Raw genomic sequence first — 23,899 nt, forward strand, 5'->3', positions numbered from 1 at the left:
TTCAGCCCAGTTGATATGCTTTAGGTCAATGAGAAATGTGGTCTCAAAGGAAGTGGAATGTATTCCTAAGGATGATGCCGAAGGTTGCCACCTAACTCCATATATGCACTCACACACCTCTATACAGGTGGACCCTTACACACATGAACATCCACACATGCATGAATAAAAAACAATATAGTTGTAAAGTTACAAAATAATGGAATCTGATATACATAGACCATGCTTAGCAGACATGTTCCTGCTTGAGAACAAGACTTGATATTGAAACTTAATTTTTATAAAATGGGTGGTTTTCTGATGAGCTACCAGCCCACATACATCACATGAAGAAACATCACAAGCTGACATATTCATCTAGTCATTCTCCATGCAAACATGAGAAGTGCTTTTAGAGGAAATTGGAATGACATGGTATATTTTTGTTTAACATGACTTCAGAGAATCTGGCCATCCTTAAGCTCTCATTTCTCTCTAAATGGTACTGTGGGTGCAGGCCAACTCACGGTTGTCTCTGTGACATCTTGTGCTGGTGAACAGCCAAGATACTCAGGAGGAGCCAGAGATCACAGCCATCATAGCCAGGTTGGAGACGCTATCCCCTTGGCAACCTGGCCCAGCCTCCTGGATCTAACAGTGACACTTAGGAGGCTCTTCACTGAGTCGACCAATAGTGGAACAAGTTAGTGACCGTGAGGAAATGGAGGCCTGCATGGAATTGACACAGTGACTTCATGACAAAGCCAGTGTCAAAGCTGAAGGCCCTCACTGTGGGAAACTTCACCTTTTGTCTTATTCTTCATCTGAATTAACTATAGAAAGTGAGTAACAGAAAAGTAAGTGAAAATTCTTGTGTGGAGTCAAAAATAACAAGTAGATAAAAATGCCAAGTCCTCAAAATATGAGATGAAAAGGCAGCACAGGGCACAGGAGGTGACTCAGTTGGCAGAGTTCTTGCTGTGCACAGTAAGGCTCTGAGTTCAATGCCCCAGTCCATACGAAAGTCCCAGCCACACTGTAATCTCAGTCCTGAGGGAGTGGCGGTGAGAAGGTCCCCGAGAGTCACTGGCCATCCCGGCTAGCTGAATTGGACCCAGTCTCAGAAAACAGGCCGACCGCTCCTGTAGAACAATATCCAAGATTGTTTTCTGGAGACCATATGCAGGTGCATGCACACACACACACACACACACACACACACACACACACACACACACACCTCTCACATGTGCATAAATGTACAACCCCCCAAACACAAAATAATAAACTTAGAATATAATTCAGCACACATCTTTTGATTTACTCTCAAACTTATTAAAAGCCAAAGAGATGCTTTCTTAGTTATTTTTATTCTAAAATCCTTTCTGTTTAAAGTAATCAAGTAGCTAAGAACACAGGCCCTTCACAGGGTCCATTTCCAGCTCTTCCTTTCCCTGGGTGAGTGACTGTGGTGGTCCTGTTGACCATATCCATTGCCTCAGTCTCCTCGTTTGTGACCTGGGGCTGATGACACCCATAGCTGCTCACACAGTGTCGGACACACCGAGGACACTCTGTGGCCTTGCTGCCATCAGTGCTGGCACTTCAGCAGTGTCCTCCCACTGACTCACAGAAGGCGTCCAGGCCCGTTGCCCGACACGTGGCTCCCGGTCAGGCCTATCATCTGGCTTCTGCAGGCTGCCACACAGCTGATGTCAGATGTCAGGACCCTTGGCTTCCAACCAAGGCTCCAATGACAGTTGCCTAAGTTGTCTTCTGCCAGGTGACTTCATGACTCACATTCCGGATGATCCCTGCTGACATGGTCTCTCAATGTCCCCATGTTACAGAAGAAAGATAAAATCCACAACATCCAAGAGGCCTCCAAGTTGCCAAGGTTTTCGAGGGTATAACAGATATAAAAGTGCCCTTTGTTGAGCAAAGCTTCATAAAGGTGCCATGAATGGTTGAAATGAAATAGCCAAAACCCACTCTCAATGTATACTTCCATGTTCCTGAATATATGTGCAGACCAGCTGTTTCTACAGTCTGTTCAAGAAACAACAGTGAACTTATGAATGGCTTCGAGTAGTTGCTTGGCTTAAAGAATTTCAAATTCAAAAATCCTTTCAGATTATATATTTATTTCCACAACAAAAAAGAAGTCCTCACAGGACTTTAGAGCTGGAAGAGACCTTAAATGGTCCACTCTGGCACATCGCTCTTCTGAAGGCTTTGCTGTCCATAATGAGCACACCACTCACATTCACGTACGTTGACTCACGCTGTCTCTGAGTCTCCTGGTCACTTAATAAAGCCACTATGGTCCTCCTGTTGTATTGGAAGAGAGCAAGGCAGGGTGAAGAAGTTGCAGGCAGCCCAAGGTCACACCGCAGTGAGAATGGCATCGTGAAGCCCGAGGAACTGGAGTCTGGTTACAGGGTGAACACTCCTGCTTCTCCAGATGGCCTCAGCTCTTTGACTTCATTATCTTTCTCATTGCTTTACAAAATAATGATGAAAGAACTTCAATTCTTCAGGGAGGGCACCTAAGAAATTTTCATAAAGGCTCTCCATCCCATTCAGGCATTTTCCTGGCTACCATAGCCATGAACCTGTGCTTTTATAAGCCTTAAAGGGTAGAATTGCTTAAAGAAACCAAAGTTGGAGAGACAAGTGCCTTCCTAGATGTATGCAAATAAACACAAGAAATGTATGATGCATCAGGAGAGGTGCACATGGAGGAACCCACCTCTTCCCAGCACTCTCAGCCCCTGGCATTTCTGTTACTTTGTCCTTGGCCTGTAGTGGACACACATGTACAGCAGGGCACTGAGATAGGTTTCAGAGGAAGACCCAGCCACGATCCCCATGTGAGATGGAACCAGGGCTAGTGGGAAGGGCTTATCTGATAACAGAGAAACTATGGTCACGCACATCGGTACTGGAGCTGACACAGTGACCTGCTGCTGATCAGTGAGGTACCTTTTGTCTACTTCAGGATAATACTATCCCAGCACGCTCTCATACTGGCTTGTTCAATATACTTTTGCAGTTTGATATGTAAACTAGCTGTCTGGAAATCCCTCCTTTGCTTGTTTCTGAGATTTCTCTTTCTGTTGGAACAATGTGTGGTGTCCACATGCAGGTACAGCGTGTGTCTCTGTTGTTGACAACACCCACATGTGTCTGAAGCTCTTAATTCCCAGCAAGCCAACCTCTGATGGAGAAAAGATTATATTTAAAGAAAACCAGGGGCTTTGGGGACAGGGGTTGTAGAACAGCTGTTTGCCTTTTCAGTCCATTCTGCTTCTTGGGAAGGCACTGTGGAAAGCAGCTGGATGCCAGAGCTGGCTGAGGAGGGGCTCCCCCAGGAGCCTTCAGCTTCTGGGTGTCCATGTAGAATCTTCAAGGCCTCCATCCCCCACACTGCCTGGAGATTAGCAAGCCATGTGGATGATTTACGGTGCTTGCTTTATTGTGTATTAGCTCCATTTGCACGCTCTTCAACTTCCTGCCTGTTGTTATTTCTGACATTGGTTTTCAAAATGCTGGGGTGTCAGATCCTTTAAAAAACTTTATTGCATCTATCTACTTCATGTGTGCATTTGCACACTTGTGAATGTCAGAGGACAATTTCAGGAGTTTGTTCTCTCTTTTCTTCTACCACACAGGTTCCTTGGGTTTGGCGGCAGGTACCTTTATCTGCTGAGCCATCTGACCAGTCTAGTGTGGAGGATTCTTTAGAGGCACTAGATAGTGAAATCAATTGCCCAATAGGAAGTCAGCTAGAAAGAAAGCCATCAAAGCACACACCACAGATGGTTGTACTGCTCACATCCAGGCTCTCCCGCCTATCTCCCAAATAGTGGCTCCCATGGCTCCTGTGGCTCCCGTGGCTCCTAGACCATAGACCGAGTCTTGCTTTGGCTGGAAAGGACAATAAGGGTGGGGAAGGTCCAGGCAAAAACAACTGGAGACTCTCTGACATTGCTTGTAGCCATGATTTAAAAATCAGTTCACAAAAGTGCAATGAATTTCCATATAATTCTGAAAGGAGCAAATTGTCACCATTTTCTTGGCAAAAAAAAAAAATCTCTCTCACTCTCTCTATAACATACACACATACATACCTCTTTCACACACACACACACACACACACACACACACACACACACACACACACACAATCTTACCCAGAGAGAGAGAGAGAGAGAGAGAGAGAGAGAGAGAGAGAGAGAGACAGAGAGACAGAGAGACAGAGAGACAGAGAGGCAGAGAGATTCAGTCTCCATACAAATATCTTCTGTGGAATCCAAGCTTTAGACAAGGGTCCAGACATAATTCATGCTTGTTAATAAATCTGCACAACCACACCAGGATGTGAATGTTTTATTAAGGGACTCTTGGGCCAAAGGGATTGGTAAAAGCAGGTGTGAGGGAGACTCCATGCTGGTCAGCACCATCCCTGTTTATCTTCCACTGTTTCCTGTGGCCACCTCGTGTGTCCACCTCCTCAGCCCCACTGAGTAAATCTCAGAGAGAGCTTCGAATAACACAAAGGAAATGTTATTCATGAGAACATAGAGAAGGAAAATGAAATCGTTGTAAAGAGCTTTGCTTTGCTTTATCATGTGGGCTCTGGTGCCTGAGTGAATTATGAGGCAGAAGGCTTGATCCCGCGTTCTGTTCTGGGAGCAGGAAGTATGCCTTCTGTGGTGCTGTGTGCTCTCTAAGGGGCTGTGTTCTTGCAGAGGTGTTTCTTACCCCAAGAGGGATTGGGAAATCCCAAGCAGAGCAACTGTGGGCACCTACTCTTCCTGACTCCACAGCCTATGGACTTGCTGTTGTTCCAAACAACCACTGTGATGTGATGTGAACCTGGAAACGTGGTTACGATGTTGAGCGGCATGGGATTGGCTATCCTGTCTTAGCTGTGTGTGACCTAGCCTCCACCAGAGCTCAGCTTCAGTAGAGACTGACTAATGTCAGAACCGATGCCATCCAGTAAGTGCCCAGGTAATGCTCTCATGGTCGCCTCTAATGCGCCTCAAACAAACAAACAAACAAACAAATATATTTGCCCAATTATGTGAGTATGAGATGGGATGCAGGATATGAAGGAACCCCAGGCTTTTGAGAAGGCCCCAGGACCCTGTCTGCTCAGAGAGAAGGAGGCGGCTCTATGTAACTGTTCAGGAGGCTGGAGGCAGTTTTCTTACTTATGTTGGTTGCACTCGCGCGCGCGCGCGTGTGTGTGTGTGTGTGTGTGTGTGTGTGTGTGTGTGTGTGTGTGTGTGTAAATGAGCATTTGAGGTACACTGTACTCCCACATCTGTGGGGCAGCAAAGGGCACTGGGCTGGGCAGTGCCGCAGAGGCCTCAGCCAATCCGACAGAAAGGCTTGTAGCTAAGTGGCCGCTCAGAGGTGTCCACATGGAGGCAAACCCTTCATTAGAATGCAACTGAATATGTGCTGCCTTCTGCAGTGGGGCAGAACTCTGGACAAGATGGCCTTTTGTAGCCCAGGATAAGACACAGCCTGAAGCCTCCCACCACGGGGGATGTAATGGAACCAAAGGGCTTCTGGGCAGCGCCTTCCCTGCTGAAACTGGATTTCAGTCCCAAGAAAATTTCATTTCTCTATGCCAGAAGGGACCCCAAGAATCAGAGGGCTTTCTTCTGGTCTTTTCTGTCCACGACAGTACACACTTGTTTTAAGTACAGGACTTTTGCTCATTGATTCTCACAGCTTCTCTTTACATGAAATTACTTTCTTCCTTTGTTTAAAAATATTTTCTTTGCTGAACGTAGAGGGTTAAGGCCTTTCCACACCCCCACAACTCTCTCTTTCTTCAAAGAGGTTTCTCTGTAGTATTCTGACTAGAACGTTGTCTGTAAGATATCCATGGACTTCTTATCACTATTATTTTAAATAATATATCATTTCCCTCTAGCTTTGGCTTTTTTTTAAAGCTTTTTAAATCCGTGTCTTCATAATTTTTTTTTTTTTATCAAATTCAGGTTTCAAAAATATTTTCCTTGCAGTATTGAGGACCGGACCCAAGCCTTGTGCTTCTGGCCAGGTGTTCCTCAGCTACATCCCAGCCCGTCAGGATTTTTATCATCCTTCCTCCTCCTCCCCCCCTCCTCCTCCTCTTCCTCCTTCTCCTCCTCCTGGAGCTTCATTCACAGCTGACCTGGGCCACCTGGTCCTCTGTTCGTGTTTGGGTCCCCCTGTGCCTCACTCCAGTCATTTCTGTGACTGTGTTTTCAGTGCCTTTGGTCCTTTCTTTTGCGGCATTCAACCTCTTCTAGTCTTATCTAAGGTAATGGTTTGTTTGGGATATTTGTTTTTATCCCTATAAACTTCATTTTGGCCTTTAAAATAATATCCTCTAATTTCTCTCCTTGAAGGCAAGAACACGTGCTGCTAACTACTGAACCATCTCTCCAGCTCTTACAATAACTATTTTAATATCCCTTTCCTTCAAATTCCATATTTCTGGGTCTATTTTTATTAAGGGAATTTCTCTTTGTGTATGTACCATATTTCCAAGTTTACAAATTTTGTGATTTTTTTTTAAATTAAAAACTAGCCATTTTGAATTTATACTAGCAAGGTGAGTCCAGAACAGGCTTTAGTCTGTGGCTGTTAAGTAGAGTCCTTAATATTTCCCTAGATGCCCTTGTACCAGAAATTCTCACTGTAACTAATAAGAGGACAAGCAATCATCAGCCTTCCACAGCTTGGGGGTTTTCTTTGCCAAGTCCCACCTGCCCAGGCCTTGCCTGGCCTCAGGGAGTCTCCTCACCGTCTGCACAGACAGGACCAAAGAGACCTCCCTGCACTCTGGACAGCATGCTCTCTCCACTGCTCCCCTCTCTCCTCTCTGCACTGTTCGCCTTACAGAATTCTGCTTCCTGCCCTTAGTGAACTCCAACTTGGTTTCCTCATTAGCCCACTGTGCAGTAGGTTTGAATGCATTATAATAAATGCAGATCACCAATAATGTGTCAGGGTTGTGTTAATGACAGAATTCCAAGCACTTCCCCTGATGTCATTTAACTAAGAGCAGCCCAATTTGAGGCCTCTGCTCTCCCTGTGTCTTCTGTCTGTCTGTTACACGAGTCTCAATCTGTGACTACTTGAATGCTTGAGAGTCTGAGAACTGTGTGTGTCTGTCTGTCCCTTCATAGGGAAGGAATGGGATACTTTACAGAAAATTTTAACAGAGTTTTACACGAGATTAAGTCACTGACTCCAACTGACCCAATAACAAACAAACACTATCAATCAATATTCAAATATTGCTTCCAGTATTTATGGTAGATGCTCATTTTATAAGGCTGCTTTCTACCTATCTGCTGTTTCCAGCAAATGTTTATCTTAACACACATGCTTTATAGTTCTCAGCACCCACGTGACAGCTCACCACTCTACATAACTCCAGTTCCAGAGGATCTGATGCCCTCTGACCTCCTGACCAGGCACATGGCGCACAGACATACATGCAGGAGAAACACTCATACACATTGAGCCAGGGTCATGGAAGAGTACATGTTTTGTAATATTGTGATATTACAGCTATACATTAGCTTAGGTTGCAAAAGTTGATGACGTGGGAAATGCAAGGCTCATAGGTTGGTTGTTCCATTGTTCTCTTAAAGGGAGGTTAAACAAACAGGCTGAGGACACAGTAGGTTAGCAGTCTTAAGTCTTATGTGACCTCAAGGTATTTTATTAACTCTTCTTTGAGGCCCAGCAAAAGTTCCAGTCTCTCTGACTGTAAGAGATATTTTCATAATATTGCATCACCATACCTCTGGGCTGTGGGCCTTTGCTTCACCTCAGAAACTGGACCTAAGAAGGCCAGAAGCTGTAGAACTCTCTTCATCTCCCTTTCCAAGGCTCAGTGTGAGCTGCTTTCTGGACTGGCTCTGAAAACCACTGTTCCATATGCCTGTCTAGCTTCCCTAGTTGTTTAACCGGCGAGGCAATCTCTCGCTCTTCTCCCGCGGCAGCCAGAAGCAGAAGTCGCCGTGCTGTGTCTTCTAAGTAACAATTGGCTGTAGACTCCCAGAGGCTGCCTATTTCTGTTTCCAGTGAAGTAGAGTGGTTGGGTGGCTCCTTCTTTGTTTCTGATTTTCCCCTCAAGGGCAATGCTGTCCAATAAACATAGATTACAAGCTACACATACATTTTATTATAACTGCTTAAAAGTAATAAGAAGGAGAAAATGGTTCAGTACGTAAAGCCCTCTAGCCAGCAAGTATGAAGACCAGACTTTGGAATCCCAGAACCCACACAAAAGCCAGGCAGGCATGGAGACTGCCTGTAATCCCAGCTCAGGAGGCAGATACAGGGGACCCCCATTACAAGCTGGCTAGCCAGGCTAGACAATCCACATGCTCTGGGCTCAGTTTTGAGGTCCTATGTTAATAATAAAATGGGAAGGGGAAGGAGAAGACACAGGATACCAACTTTAGTCTCCACATACATGTCCACACATGGTATTTGCATCTGGCACACATATATATGGCTATACTCACATGCACACTCATACATATATGTATGCACATTACATACATACACATGAAAAAATTACATTAAGAATGTAAGAAAATGATAAGAGACAGTTAATTCTGATAATATCTTACATGTGCCCAGTTCTCCCCCTTAAGCTCCCGCCTCTGTGGCAGCTACACCCTCCTCTCGAAGTGAAGTGTGAGGCATGCTGTGGAGCAGCGCACCCCGCCTGGTATTCATAGCTTCCCTTTCTCCTGGGGGATGGACCTCCTTGTGCCGCCCCTGGCCCGCACTTCCATTCTGCCCGTGTCCAAGTCTTTCTAGTTCCCTCCCCCACTGAGGGCCGCGGGAACCTGTTGGGATGGGTGAGGCGAAGTAGTTTTATTCTTCGCAGCCGTGATCTCGGATTCCAGAAAATGGCCATGGTGGCTCTACCATCGTGTGGGACTGTTGGGCAGGTGGGGGGTAGCTGGGATGAGAGTATCGCCATCGTTCTTCAGTTCCAGAAGGCCTCCATGTGCTCTACACCAATCTCAGCCCTGCTTCTGCGGGCAGATGGCATTCACCATGCCTCCTAAGATGTGCTGTGGAGTTGTCCCTGCCTGATGAGCCTCCATTTTCCACAGAGCCTGGGCTCGTGCTCCTTTGAGGTCTACTCACACAAAGCCAGGCAGGTCTGTTAGCTGTCTTTTGATGACTCTGCTGCCAACGCTGCTGTGTGGATTTGGGCTGTCAGTGTGTGAGAGCCCGAAGGGGATCGAGGGCTCTGTGTTTCACGGTCCTGCCACACGGTCTGGTGGTGAGTTGTGTGGTGTTGGCCACTTGGAAGTTAAAGAACGTCTTCTGACTAAGCTCTGTTCTGCTTCATCAAGTTATTATAAGTCTTTTGTTCAAAAATAGGAAAGCATACCATTTGTGACAGGGGCCCTAGTAGATCCTCATTGGTGAGGATCTTTCAGAGAATTCAAGGCAGCTTATGGAAAAGTTATCAGCATGTCACTAGCTCTGTCATCGATCAATTGATCAATCCTCCTATGTTTTTTTTCTCGAAGAACAGAAAGGAGAACTCAGGGCTTCATGTGTGCTAGACAGGTGCTCTGCCACTGAGCTCCAGCTCCAGCCCCTGACATGCTGGATGCGTGCTCACACTTTTCTATTGCCTTTGGGGACTGGACGGTTAAAAAGTACAGGGCCTAAGGAAATTAAGGTAACTGGAAATCACAGACTCCAATTCATGGCGTCAACACTGTCTTTCCTCGGAGAAAAATAATCTAGAGAGCGTCTGTGGCTTAGCAAACATTCTTGCTAGCCAAAGTCGGGTCTGTGACCATCACCCTTTGTCACTGCCCAAAGACTGTGAGGAGCACAGCACCCGGGGCTCACTAGGACTGTGACTGAGCATCTGTGGACCTTCCACACACAGAGAAGATTTGTGTGCACATTTAAGTTTGAGAAGCATTGGTCTAGAAAATTCCACATCACCAAAAAGAAAATGTCCATTTGTGGCCAGGGTTGAAAGAACCCAATTTAAATTTAGTGGAGTGCCAGCAAGGAGAAATATAAAAAGCAAAAATGCAACAGTCTCTTTTTCCCGTGACCTTATCAACTTGGATAATGAGAATTAATATAACAAAAAGAGAGGTATTTTGCTAGTAGCCTGGAAAATTGAAATCTGACTGAATGTATTTCTTCTTGCTTTTAAAATAGCATAAAATGCTTATTATAGTGTTCTTTGTTTCCCTGCCAAGTGCGGATTGAGACGTGGGGTCATTCACAAAGCAGTGGGACACGATGAGTCACGCACAGCCTCCCTCCCGGGCTCCTGACATGACTGCAAAGCCACAGAGTCCCAAGCACCGAGTTTAGTTACAGCACTTCAGAAGCATAGCTATGGTTTTATTGAAGCTGTGGCTGCAGATGTCAGACTCTGCGAGCCGAGGAAGCCTTTCTGCGGCCTGAGATGACTCATCTGCTGGGAGTGAGCATTTTCTCAGTTGCATTAATGTGTGAGTTGTTTTGTTGCTGTTCTTTTTCCATTGTCCAGTTTGTTTGCTTTGGTTTTCTTGCAGATATTTTTGAGAAATCCAGATCAGGTTTTAACTAATAGACACAGCATGCATAATTAATAAAAAGATATAATTTTTGAACCAAAATGTACTAAAAATTATACCAAAAATTAAGCCAGAAGTGTGGCTCCCCGGAGTGATTTGAACCAGTTAGTAGAGATGGAGAAGACTGAACATCTAGGAGTCTCTGAGAGATGAGGCTGTGTTCTATGCCTTGTGCGGTGCCAGGGTGATCACTGTGTCATATGAGGAGCGACAGAGGGAAATGGTGTGTGAGTCTATTCTCCGTTGTTATAACAAGTGCCCAAGATCGGGCTCTTCATAAAGAAAAGAGCTTCCTTTAGCTTACAGTTTTGCAGCTGAAAGTTTAAGACCAGCCACTCAGAGGACCTCCACCTTCATAGGTCACACCTCTCAAAGGTGGCAATACCTCTCACCAGCAGTGTTCTAAGAAGCAGCTCTCATCACATGAGCTCCTGAGGGTGCACCAGAGCCAAACCAGGACAAGTGGGGATGTTTAGCAGGAAAAGGAATTAACCATCTTTAGCTACTTGAAAAAAATGTTTGAAAGAAGTGTACAAATTTTTTTCCTCAGCCAACCTAAAAGGATGGAACTTGAAATAATGAGTAGAAACTGCAAAGAGACAGATTTCAGGAGAGTTATTTTTAAAAAAAGAAAAAAGAAAGAAAAACAAAGCAGGTACCAGTGCCTGGAGACCCACGGGCAGGAGTGGGCACATCTTTTGCTCAGGTTATCATGAAGAGCTCAGAAGCGTCAGGTAGAAACCAGGCTGGATGCCCTCAAGGTCCCCTGGAGTCCCAGGGGCCTCTGAAGCGTGTTTTTCATATGTAACCCCCCCTACCTCTCAAGGGACACCACTGCACTCCGAGCCGCTAGTGTTTCTCCTCACTCTGGGGCCTCTCTGAATCTCCCCAACAGTTTCCACTCCACAGCAAAGAATGCTGGGGTGCAGGAGCCTGCTTCCTGTAGCAGCAAGCCGGCCCAGGATGGACCACGAGCTGGCCATGCAGCACACATAACTCCTCCCTGGGCGGACTAGAGAGGGAGCGAAGGGAGCATGCACAGGGTACACGCATTTCTTACTGCCTGGCCCACAGTGTACCTCCCATCAAGATGCCCAACACCAACAGAGATGCTCTGGACTCCATCCTGTTCCCACAATGAAGCAGAAGAGACTCCGGAAAGGACGGCACCACAGTGCTTCTCCCTTGGAGCCTCCCCCCCCCACTCGTGGGAGTTCTCCTTACTTTCCCTTATAGATCTGCATTCACTCTGTTTTTCCTGATCTGTGCTTCCTTATTCCTCTTGGGGATAAGACATCACACTTAGAAGGCACTGGCCTCAGGGGCTTTGATGGCCACTGAGTTTTCAGGACCCCAGTCCCTGCCTCCCCAGGTTTAGCCAACCAAGAGCCAAGAAAGGCTCCATTGCCCTCAAAACTCCACACGGCTATTCTGAACACACCAGTTGCCGCATTGGAGCAGAAGTTATTGGAGACAGGTGCCCTCTCTGTTCTGTCACCAGTAAGTCCCCGATACATTGAACTGTGCTTCCCAGTGACTTCCCGTTGAACTGAGAATTGAACCCTGGACCTTGATCATCTTTGCATGCAAGCTGTGTCTTCTTCCTGACATGCTCTCTGCCCACCGTTCACTGCCACTCTGCTTTAACTTCGGGTCACAGTGTGTTGGGGCTCGCGCAGAGCTAGCCACGCACACTGCCCCACCATGCACACCCCTTGCTGTCGGCAGGGGGTGCAGGATCCAGTTGTTTGCCACACAGCTGTTGGTCTCCAAGTCTAGGAAGATTTCCTCATAGAAGAAAATGGGCCAAGGTGTCTTGTTGAAACAGCTTCATCCAGCCTTGTAGTCAGAGTCTGAGACAGTATCTCCCAACCTTTACCCATGGTACCTGAAAATGATGTGTATCTGGCACACTGGGGTAAACTGAGGTGGACACAGTCACCCAAAGCAGGAAGAAATGAGCACAACAACTCTAGGTGCCCAGGTACTAGGGACTAGGGGACCAATGACTTAGCATCGCTTCCACCCCTTTCTGTGGTCCCTGGGTTGGGGATTTCTGGTATAGAGCAGCTTCAGATAATGGCCAGGCATGGTATTTCTGATTTTCCCTTATTCAGAAACCTTGCCAACAATAGCAGCCTTGCTCCTCTGAGATGAGGAAGTGACACTGTCCAGCAGGAAGTGTCTGAAGTGTCTGTCACAAGTGCGGCTGCCAAGGCCTGCAGATTGGTAAGTGTCAGGGGACCAAAACACATCCAGCTGTCCCTCAGCTCAGCTGACCGCTGTACCACTCAACCCAAGGCCACAGGCCAGTTCTAGCTGGAACCTGGCCATGGGGATTTGATACAGATTGGAAGTACAATTCCTGGAAAGCTGGTGATTGCAGGGCCTGCCTGCATCAAAGTGCCCAGCTGAGTGCGGCAGACTGGAGAACAAAGTCTCCCATAAGAGGAGGCCTTGGGGTATTTGCTGTGTGCAGATGGTGAGGGGTGGTACCGTTTGCTAAATATGGAAGACCAGATGAGAACACAAGAACTTGTTGGGGTTGTTGGACAGCTGAGACACTGGCTAGCTTGAGTATTGAGTTTGAAGCCCAGAGGACAGGTCCCGTTCTGGATACGAATTTCTAAGGCATCTACACTTAAGTATTGCTGGGTTACAGATTCCTCACATCCACAGCAGGCATTCAGCTATTTATTCAGTGAGTAAGTGAAGAAAACAGCAAAGAAAGATAGCTTAGGTCATCCCGGTGTGTCCCGACTCTTCCTGTTCCGCTCGCCCGCTCTTCCTCTGACGAGGGGTGCACTCTAGAGGCCAGTGTGTTTCCACCCGTGTTTTTGTGCTGTGACTGTGCTTGGATGTGTGCACAGACATTGTGTTTGAACTTTTCACAAGTGGTGTTACCTAATACAGAACCCTGCTCCTGTCCTTTGCCTGTCTCCTCATTATTCATATTGACATGCTTCCTGTGGGCATGGCTGTGGACACCTCAACTGGAATTGCCAGACAAATTTCCTGGATGCTGCCAAAGGAGGTTTCAAGACTTGTGTAGAGTTTCTCCTTCCTTCATCCTCATCAGCTTGTGTTTGCGAGACTTTTCCACGACTGCCCGTTTGACAAAGTGAGGCTTCATCTCCTTGTGTTGGTTGTATTCTCCCACGAGCGCCTTGTGCACTTTGCCAGTCTGTGGTGCTGTGCCTTCTGCGACTGGCCTGCTCACACCCCTGCTTTCCTGTCAGGATGATGTTTTCATTCTCAATAGTACATGTGGATTCGATGGACTTTTTTTTTTTTTTTTTTTTTTTTTTGAAATCCTGAATACTAATATTTGAAACGAACTGTAACATTTAAGTTTTAAAACAAAACTTTTGGGTTTCGTCCTGTTGTGCCAAGATACTCTCTTGCCCTAAATCCCAGGAGATTTGATCATTTGTTCAAAACAGTCCTGCATATCTCTGCTCAGGTAGGGGTGAGGAACTTCAAGTATAGAACCCAAAGCTGTTTCCATAGGAGGCACAGATGGCCGTTTAGAGAGGACTGCAGTCCTAGGCATTGATCTCCAGAGCAAACTATTCATTTAGTAAAGTCATTCTAAACCTGTCACTAGCTGATGACCGCTAGAGGCTGGTTAATGTTCATATATTTTAGATAACCTAAAGGGTGCAATGGAAACCCTGTGCCTTTTGTTTGTTTGGTTTAGAGAGAGAGAGAGAGAGAGAGAGAGAGAGAGAGAGAGAGAGAGAGAGAGAGAGGAAGGGAAGGAGGGAGGAGGGAGGGAGGGAGAGAGAGAGAGAGAGAGAGAGAGAGAGAGAGAGAGAGAGAGAGAGAGAGAGAAGGGAAGGAAGGAGGAGGGAGGGAGGGAGGGAGGGAGGGAGGAAGGGAAGAAGAAAGAAAGAGAGAGAAACTCAAAAGCTCCCAAGTGTACTCTGGGCTGGGTTGTCACCACGCTGTGTCAATAGGAAGGACCTGAAATCTCCAGTTTTTATCAACTTTGGAAAATGAAGATACCATACAGAATCTGTCAAGCCCTAAAACTAATCTTTGAAGCTCATTGGCAAAAGTCTCTAAGTCTTAATAAAATGAAAGAACTGCTTTGGGAATTAGAAATAATCAAATAACAGATTCTAATTTAATAGTTCAATAATTAAATTATAGCTAAATGAAATTTTGATTATAACTTCATTAGGTTCTGTTCATAATTTAGGAAAATTAAAGTCTCCTACTTTACATCAGTGAGTTGGAGCTGTATAAAAGAAACTTCTGTCTCTGCCCCTGAACCTGAAGAGAAAGCATCTTGAAGATATAGAGCAGCCCAAAAGCTGCCTATTGTTGTTGTTGTTTTTCTTCTGCAAATAAGGAACTTTGACCAGGACATTCTTGAGGCCATGTCCATCCACATGAACAAAACTGGAGATGTTACTTCCAGATTCCCCAGCTTACCACAGACACACACCAGGAAGGCAGACAGGACACTGCAGGGAGCAGGTGTGCACATCAGTGGTGTTAGAGAACACAGATGTTCCTCACACCCTGGGGGAATAGTTCTGTTACTGAGCCATCAAGACCACTCAGTAGGGAAAGGGCAGTCTCTTTCACAAGTATTTGTGGGGGGCATTCACATGCTGAAGACTGAAAATTGACCCTCAAGTCTCAGAATGAGCTAGTCTTTGAATATGTTCGTCTTTATGCCCTTGCTTCTAAAACATGCCCTGTAAGGAGCGATGTTTTTTATAGGCCTTAAACCAGATGATCAAATTTAGACAATTCTCTTTCTGCTACTGTATGGAATGCTCTGACCCTGACCTTGGGTTTCCTTCATGGTGACTATGATTTCACATCCATCCTTTGAATGGAAGCCCTCTCCGCCTGCATGGTGTGCCCAGTTAATGCATTTGTCAGGAACTGGTCCTCTTTAGTGACGTGAGGACTGCAGAGCTCAGTTGACAAAGCCAACTCGTTCCTCACCTCACACTTTTCCTGAGCCTTTTGTGAGGACAAAGGGGCTTGTTGGTAGGGAACTTGTTAAAAGATCTGGCAAAATTGATATTCATCCATCTTCAATTGTGGAATGAGTATCAATAGTTGATATAGAGGACCCAGATCATTTTTGGAGAAAGGTCAACAGAATTCTAGAATGTTTTTAGATAATTCTAGGAGCAAGTAATCTCAAGTGGTCAGAATACTAACAGAATAGTAATAGAAAGTCTTTAGCGGGGATTGCCAAGACCTTGGGGTGGGGGTTGGCAGATGAGGAACACATGTGCTCTTATGGTGAGCATAGGATCCATGCACAGTCCCCACAGCCCTGGGACTACTGAAGCACAGATCCACCCTCCACACTTCTGTATATTCTACATTGTTTTGGGCCTTTAGTGATTTGTAGAAGGTCCAAGGCCAACAATCTGCATGAGACAAGTTCTAGTAGCCCAAAATGGAACCTGGTATTTGAGTTGGAATGCAACAAGGCAGAAGTATAAAGTAAGTGGAGTTGGTTCTAAGACTGCAAGGCAAGCGTTGACACTCACAGCACATGGGTGGTGTTCTAGAATACTGACCTTTACCTTATGTGTACACTCCCGGAACCTCCTAGACGAAAAGCATTTGAGTTTGTATTTCTCCTAGGTATTTTAGTGCTGGAAAGCATTGCAGTTGTGATTTCTTTCCTAGAATACAGACTGTGGTTCTTATCTAGCTTTCCTAACTCCAGCTTACTAGAGAAGTTTTATTTTTCTAGTATCTCTGAGCCAGTGTCTGTTCAAATGGTGCCTTGTAAACCATTAATAAGTTGCAATCTACTCCTAAATCTTGAACATTTGTGTATATATGTGAGCACGTGCATGTGCATATGTGCATGTGCATATGTGCTAGTGTGTGTTGTATTGTGTATGTGTGTGTGTGTGTGTGTGTGTGTGTGTGTGTGTGTGTGTGTGTGTGTGTGTGCCACAGCATATACATGGAGGTCAGAGAACAACCTCAGGTGTCCATCCTCACCTTCCATCTTGTTTGAGACAGGGTCTCTCACAATTACCCACCACTGCATAAGCCAGGCTGGCTGGTCCACACGATTCTGAGGACTCTCCTGTCTCCGTTCCCATCTTGCCATAGGAACATAGAGGTAACAGACTACTTGGCTTCTGTTGCTGGCTTTGTGCAGCTTTGGGGATCTGAACTCAGATCGTGAGGCTTATTCATCAAGTGCTTTAACCATTGAGTCCTCCCCCAGCCCTCGGACATGTCTTTTCAGTGTTTGTTGTTCTTTGAGACAGCGCCCCATTATGTAGCCTTGGCTCACCTGGAACTAGCTCTGTAGACCAGGCTGGCCTTGAACTCATGGAGCTCCACCTGCCCCTGCCTCCCAAGTGCTAGAATTAAAGGCATGCTCCACCATACCTGGATGAACACCCATTTTAATTGAAATATAATGAACATGTCAGTGGTTGTCTAACCTAATAAAAATCAATTTATTAGGGATGATTTTCACCATTTTAAATTTTATGCCTAAAGGCCAACCCCATGGTACCAAGAACAAGGTCAGAATGGGTGTGAGGAGAGATGAGGAGACCGCCAGCACTCAGGCAGGAAGGAAAAGCTGGCTGCCTCAGAGCTGGGTCACAGGCCTCCTGGTTCCACTCTCTCCCAGTACTTACACCACCCGGCTTCGTCCAGCAGGGGACTGTAGAGCACCATGTTTGTGCCCTGGCTGGCTCCCAGCTGTGTGGTGGCTTTGTTAAAGTCACTTCCTTGCCCCAACCCCTCTATGGTCACCAGCATTAATCCTGTCTAGTAAAGCAGATAGTATGGTTCCTATGTGCAGTGATCGCGATGGGGAATTTGATTGTTCGTGCTGACTGCTCAGTCTAGCCTGCTCCTTGGAAAGTCTTCAAGTGTCAGTTCTGCCAGTTATAGTGGAGATGTCACATGTAAAATAAAATCGAATATAAAGTGATGTTAATATTTGAACAGCAGACTTTTCAGTCTCTATAGTTAGATCTTATATAGCACACAAACACTTGCATATCAATCTGCCAGAGTCCTATCGGCAGGAAATCCCCAGGATTCCTGTCTGGCCTGTGACTTATTGTTAGCGTTAGTAGTTCTCAATTCTACCAGATATACGAGCCTTTACTAGCCTACAGTTCAATTCCTAGTAATAGAATCCACCTCTAAACGTAAGTTCAAACAATAACATACTGCTCTAGACATCATAAAAGCATAACAAGGAAAGACATTTGCACCGACTTTGTCCATTGACGTGTGAAATGTACATGTGACAGATGCTTGTGCCTTCGTGATCACCAACTTTCACCAACAAAAAGGCTGTAATCGAAGACGGGCACAGGTGTGTGTGTGGTGACTCAGATGCCACTGGCAGTTTTGTTCTTACCACCCTGTTGTCACTGATTGGGAAGTTCTGAACAAAACAGAATATAATCTTTTGACTACATGAGCAGTTGCATTTCTGGAAAATTCAGAATACAGTCTGTTTTTCCATAACTGCAGATCTTGAAAGATGTGAGGGAAACAGCTTCCCTTCTGTGGATTTTTCTCCTTCTTCTAAGTTGAGTTTAGGAAAGACACCGAGGAATGGGTAAGCAGGTGACCTGAGGTGATATCCAGCACGGGACTTCCCGAGTTCTTTTGTTTACTATGTTGTACAGTGTTTTATTTTTCACTCTGAGGCCTGATGGATAGAAACTCCACCCTGTTCCCCGGAAACAGTGACATTCTAGATTTCCTGGCAGGATTACTGTAAGAAGCTGGGAGAGGAAACACCAGCTCAGTTAAGAACTGTCCCTGAAGAAGCTTTCTATACAATGAAAATAGAAAGCACTCCAGGTGGCGCACGCCTTTAATCCCAGCACTCGGGAGGCAGAGCCAGGCGGATCTCTGTGAGTTCGAGGCCAGCCTGGGCTACCAAGTGAGCTCCAGGAAAGGAGCAAAGCTACACAGAGAAACCCTGTCTCGAAAAACCAAAAAAAAAAAAAAAAAAAAAAAAAAAGAAAGCACTCCAATTATTGGCAATAAAAATATCATGAAAACTAAATGCCCAGTAACCAATAATTTACTTAGAAAAAAACATTGTGTTTCTTTTTACTTTTATCCTTGATTTTGTCCTTTATATGAATGTATTTTAATCAAATCTATCCCTCATTCCCCCTTTCAAGTCCTTTCAGTCCTTTCCTTTGATCTCCCTCCCAAACTCATGTCCTCTATCTATGCATCTATCTATCTATCTATGCATCTATCTATCTATCTATGCATCTATCTATCTATCTATCTATCTATCTATCTATCTATCTATCTATCTATCTATGCATCTATCTATGCATCTATCTATCTATCTATGCATCTACCTATCTATCTATCTATCTATCTATCTATCTATCTATCTATCTATCTATCTATCTATCTATCTACCTACCTACCTATCTATCTATCTATCTATCTATCTATCTATCTATCTATCTATCTATCATCTATCTATCTATCTATCTATCTATCTATCTATCTATCTATCTATCTATCTATCTATGTCTGTCTATCATCTATCTATCTATCTATCTATCTATCTATCTATCTATCTATCTATCTACTTATCCATCCATCCAAATCCCACTGAGTCTATTAGTATTGCCTACATACACGTGGGTATAGGGATATCCACTGTAACATGGACAACCTACCAAGGACCCAGCCCCTGAAGAAAACTGACTTTTTCTTCCTTGGCAACCACCTACTGCTCATAGCTTCTCAACTAATTGTGGGGCCTGTGAGCCCCACTGTCCGTGCTGGAATATTGACTACACAGATGATGTGCAGATGTTATACAGGCAACCACAGCTACTCAGAGCTTGTGAGTACAATGCCTGTCATGTCCAGAAGACTCTCATCTCCCACCTGGGGCTCTTAAAGTGTTTCTATTCCCTCTCTTATGATGTTCCCTGAGTCCTGGGGAGAAGAGATGTGATGTAGACATCCTGTTTGGGTATGAGTATTCCACAGCCACCTATTCTCTGTGCTTTGATCATTTGTGGTTTTCTGAGTTGACCTCAATCCACTGCAAAAAGAAGCCTCTCTGATGAGATGTGTGAGCTGGACCATCTTTAGGCTTAAGAATAAATAGTTAGAAGACAGTTGAGTACGCTATCAACTTGGCAGGATGATATAGTAGTGGGTTCTCCCCTCTCTAGGCATGCATCCATTGCCAAGTTTGCAGTAGCAAGCATGTGTTCCTTCCTGTTGAGCACCTTTAAATCCAATCAAACAGTTGTTGCTTGTCCCCAGACACCCAGGCCACTGTTGCGTCAATGGGCACCTGGCATCTGGCCAAATGAGCTGTTACTGGAGTTCAGAGGATTCTCGGTTAGGCAAGATTGCTGCTACCTTCTCTCCTGGCAGCCTGCCTAGCCTCCTGCAGCACTGTGAAGCTGACCAGGAGGAAGTGTCCAGGTCAGCACCAGCTTGAGTTTTCCAAATCCTGTGCCCAGAGTGTGTATTGTCTTCAGCAATAGGGTCTCACCCCCAAGTTTTGTGACAACTAAGCACATCAGCAGTAGTCTGTATCATTCAGGTCTGGACCCCCTGACCAGTAACTCGGAGAAGGGAAAGAGCCCATACCTAGGACCAGGCTCTTGTTTAACAATTGCTTTCTGAAGAAACATTTTCATGTATTATTAATAAGATGGATGTTTTATAAATACATTTATGTGGGAGTGTGTATCATGGTGGACATGTGTACGTCAGAGGAAAACTTGGAGTCAGTTCTCACCTTCTGTCATGTGAGGCCTGGGCATCAAACTCAGGTCTCCAGACTGCTGAGCCAGCTCCCCAGCCTTTTCTGTTAGGTTTTAGTTCTGTGAGTTTGCATATGTATGTATAATTGTGCAGCCATTGCCATAATCAGATTTTCATCTTTAAGGCATTTTTTAGATTTATTTTATGTTGTGAATGTTCCTCCATCATGTATGTATATGTACTATGTGTGTGTCAAGGGCCCATGAAGGCCAGAAGAGGCCATCAGACCCCCTGGAACTGGAGTTATAGATGGCTGTGAGCTACCATGCGGGGCTTGGGAATTGAACCCTGGTCCTCTGCAGGAGCCACGGGATTCTAAACTACTGAGCCTGCTCTCTAGCCCTAAACTTTTTAGTCTTTAAAGTCTGCTTCTGACTTGTGCTGTGGTGTGCCTTTGTGAAGGCTGGTCACGTGGGTATCAGGGTTCTTTAACGGAAGCCAACTTTCGAACCTAGACCTGTATGTGTGTGTGCACATTCGTGAAAATCTTCTCCCAGAATGTTGTCACTCACAGCCCATTCTTTCTTTGCTTAGAGCATTCAGGATGTGAGAAGTGATGATGAAGAGGAAGAGGAAGAAGAAGAGGAAGAGGAAGAAGGCACCAAAGGCAAAGGGACGGATTATCTGAAGAATGGCCTTGGGACCAACAGGCATCTCATTCCCAATGGTCAGCATGGCCGTTAGCGTGAAGCTCTGGAGTTCCCACGCCACAGTGCGCTGCCAGGACATTGGGAAACCTGATCCCCAGTCCACTGCTGTGGACACCCAGAGACCCCAGTTTGCCCTTCTTTATTTTATTTTATTTTATTTTATTTTGAGATGAAGTCTCCTATGTTGGCCAAGCTGGCCTCCATCTCACTCATCCTGCCTTGTGTTAAAAGGTTAGAAGAGGAACACCCACGGGTTTCCCAGCAGTTAGACTCAGGCTGGCCGGGGCGCTCCGAGGTTTCTCCAGGCAGGTGTCCGTTCTTACAGTGTTCCCTCCTTACAGAAGTTGAAGCAGCGGTTGACTTTCTCAGGAACTCGTTTAGCCTGAGCTTTCTCACCTTCCCACCTTGCCCCTGTTCAGGGTGGTTTGACAATTGCCCAGGGAACCCACTTTCTCCAGGTGTTGGGCCACAGTAGTACCCCGTCTTTCAGAAGTTTGTTTGGAGTGACAAGAGGGTGGTTTCAGAACCACAGGGAGGACAGGCTTCCGGGCTCACGGGCCACCTTGCAGCCTAGGCACTCCTCTCCAGGGCATCTGCCAGGCCTGCTCTACCACCTCACAGGGTTAGAGTAGGGATCGAGGGAGACAGTCGAGGCGGGTGCCCGTGTCTCCTGCAGGTGTCAGGGGTGCCTCATGGCACCTTGATCCCAGCTTTAACGAAAGAGAAACCCCCAGCTGAAGTTGGTGTGAAGAGACCCCCATCTTAAAAATGGCTCTCAGTGTATAAGATATTCAGAGACGCAAATGCCCAGAAGTCGGTTTCCATTTGGACTGTCACCTGCACGGCTCCCAGGGCCGTTCTCAGATGACCCCAGGGCCCTCCTGGCAGGCTCCTGGGGCCGAGGGAAGGGAGCATTGCTGGGAAGCTGCCCTGTGCTGTTGGCCCTGAGCCCTTCCTCAGCCTGAAGCAATGCCCTGGGCTGTGAGGGTTGCTGGGGGCCTCTGGGACCCAAGTGAGGCTGCTCACTGAGCCGTACCACTCTGGAAGCTAGCCCCAGGGTGGCATGCACGGGAGCTTCCTACTCGGAAGGACTTCCTGGAAGTAGAAGGAGGAAGCCACACTCTGGACTTGGTATCCAACTCATTCTGACTGCTGAACAGTGAAGCAGCCCGCAGGCTGCCGGCCCCTGAAGCAGCAAGGGTCCTGTGCACATGAAATGGTCTGAGAGTTTCAGTTCTTCATTTTAAAATGGTGTGTTTTTAAAACCTTCAGGCTGGGCAAAAACAAGCAAACAAACAGAAACTCTCCAGAATTCTGTTCCCAACAAAGTGTCTTGTTAAAGAATTGTAGGAAAAACAGAAAAACAAGCCTCAAATGAATATTTGTTTTTCTGAGCACACCATGTGCATTCTATCTGCAATGTGATCTTGTATCTAAAATGTCTCTACTCACCTTAGGGCATAGCTGTTGGTTTATTGTTCTTTCTTTGGTGGAAGGTCACACTAAAATTTTTTTTTTTAATGTGTCCAGTTAACAAAATATTTTCCCTTGATTTATTTTGGTTTTCTTTCACTGCAGAACCTTTTCTTGCTTACAGTGAAACATTGTTTATTGATGTCCCCTCAAACTTCTTTTTCTGCATTTGACTGTGGAAGGAAAAACTGATACACTAATGTCAGCCCTCAAACAGCTCGAAGCACTGTACTTCCGAGGAGGTGGAGGTGTGCTTTAGAGCAGTACTGGGGTCTCCTGTGGTGACCCCCTTTTCCCATAGCAAACAAGGGTTCAGAACCGTTCAAGGTGACTCTGTAAACTTCTAAGCCACAGTGACTTACAATAAAATGAAAAACGAACTCCCAGAGTGTGGTGACTGAGTAGTTTCGGCACCTCAGAGAGAGAACTAAAGATCTAGACACACGTTGTAAACAGAAACACACCAGTCTTCTAGAAAGATCCTGCTGGAAACTCAGGCAAGCTGCAGAGAAGGGGGCTGGTGCAGACATTTATACTGCAGGCCTTGGGGTCCAGCTGGCAAAGCCCTGGCCTGACAGGGTGAGGGTAGGCTCCTGGGGCATTTGCATGTCAAGCCCAGGCATCTCAGACACGTGAAGACACAGGTTTACCATTGCACCTGGAAGGCTGAGCCAGCCAGCCACTCTGGGTCTGACGGGACAGCACCTGGGCCATGTGCAGACACAGCACAAGGGTTAAGAAAACTGGAGAGATAGCTCAGCAGGTAAGAGAACCAGGATTGCTGGGGCTCGCTGACCCTGCTTCAGGTTCAGGGAGAGACCCTGTCTCAAGGGAATAAGGTGGAACGTGACCAAATAGGACACGTGGTACCTTCCATGCTTGCTTGCACATGCACATAACACACAACATACACACACACACACACACACACACACACACACACACACACACACACGCAAAAAAGGAAAGAAGACAGAAAACAGGTAGATCCTAAAGGAATTTTTATGGCCATGTTTTCCATTTTTGCCATCAAAAGCTGCAGGATGATTATATGCTGTCCATCAGAATTAATTGTCCATGGAGCTTTAAAAACAACATTTAAAAATTTGCTCACCTCCTGATGCACTTTTTCTTGGTACACCTTAGATGAGAAACAAATCTTCATTCTAGCAGAGCCCTGGGTCCTCTGAGAGCAGTCCAGCACCGCTGGTTTTATTCTTGGTAACAGTTCCACGTACTCAGAAATGGAGCAAGGTAATGATGCAGAGTGAGATAGGAAGGAAAAAAACCAACAGAAGAAGCAAACCAACAGCAGCTATGATGGTGGATTTCAACAGGAACTGATCAGTAAGCTCCAGATTA

General features: G+C 45.8%; 1 protein-coding gene across 3 annotated transcripts in view; it reads left to right on the top strand.

The window, feature by feature from the left end:
• The window catches only part of Cers3 (ceramide synthase 3), a 105,070-nt gene extending 82,153 nt beyond the window's left edge, over positions 1-22,917 (top strand). For all 3 annotated transcript variants that reach the window (XM_042277746.2, XM_076544574.1, XM_042277749.2), the window contains one exon: positions 20,949-22,917. In XM_042277746.2, coding sequence (XP_042133680.2) covers positions 20,949-21,098 — 150 coding nt within the window. In that variant the 3' untranslated portion in view covers positions 21,099-22,917. The remainder of the gene's footprint in view (positions 1-20,948) is intronic.
• The last annotated feature ends 982 nt before the right edge of the window (positions 22,918-23,899 follow it).

The sequence above is a fragment of the Peromyscus maniculatus genome, chromosome 1, assembly GCF_049852395.1.
Source record: "Peromyscus maniculatus bairdii isolate BWxNUB_F1_BW_parent chromosome 1, HU_Pman_BW_mat_3.1, whole genome shotgun sequence".
NCBI classification, from domain to species: domain Eukaryota; kingdom Metazoa; phylum Chordata; class Mammalia; order Rodentia; family Cricetidae; genus Peromyscus; species Peromyscus maniculatus.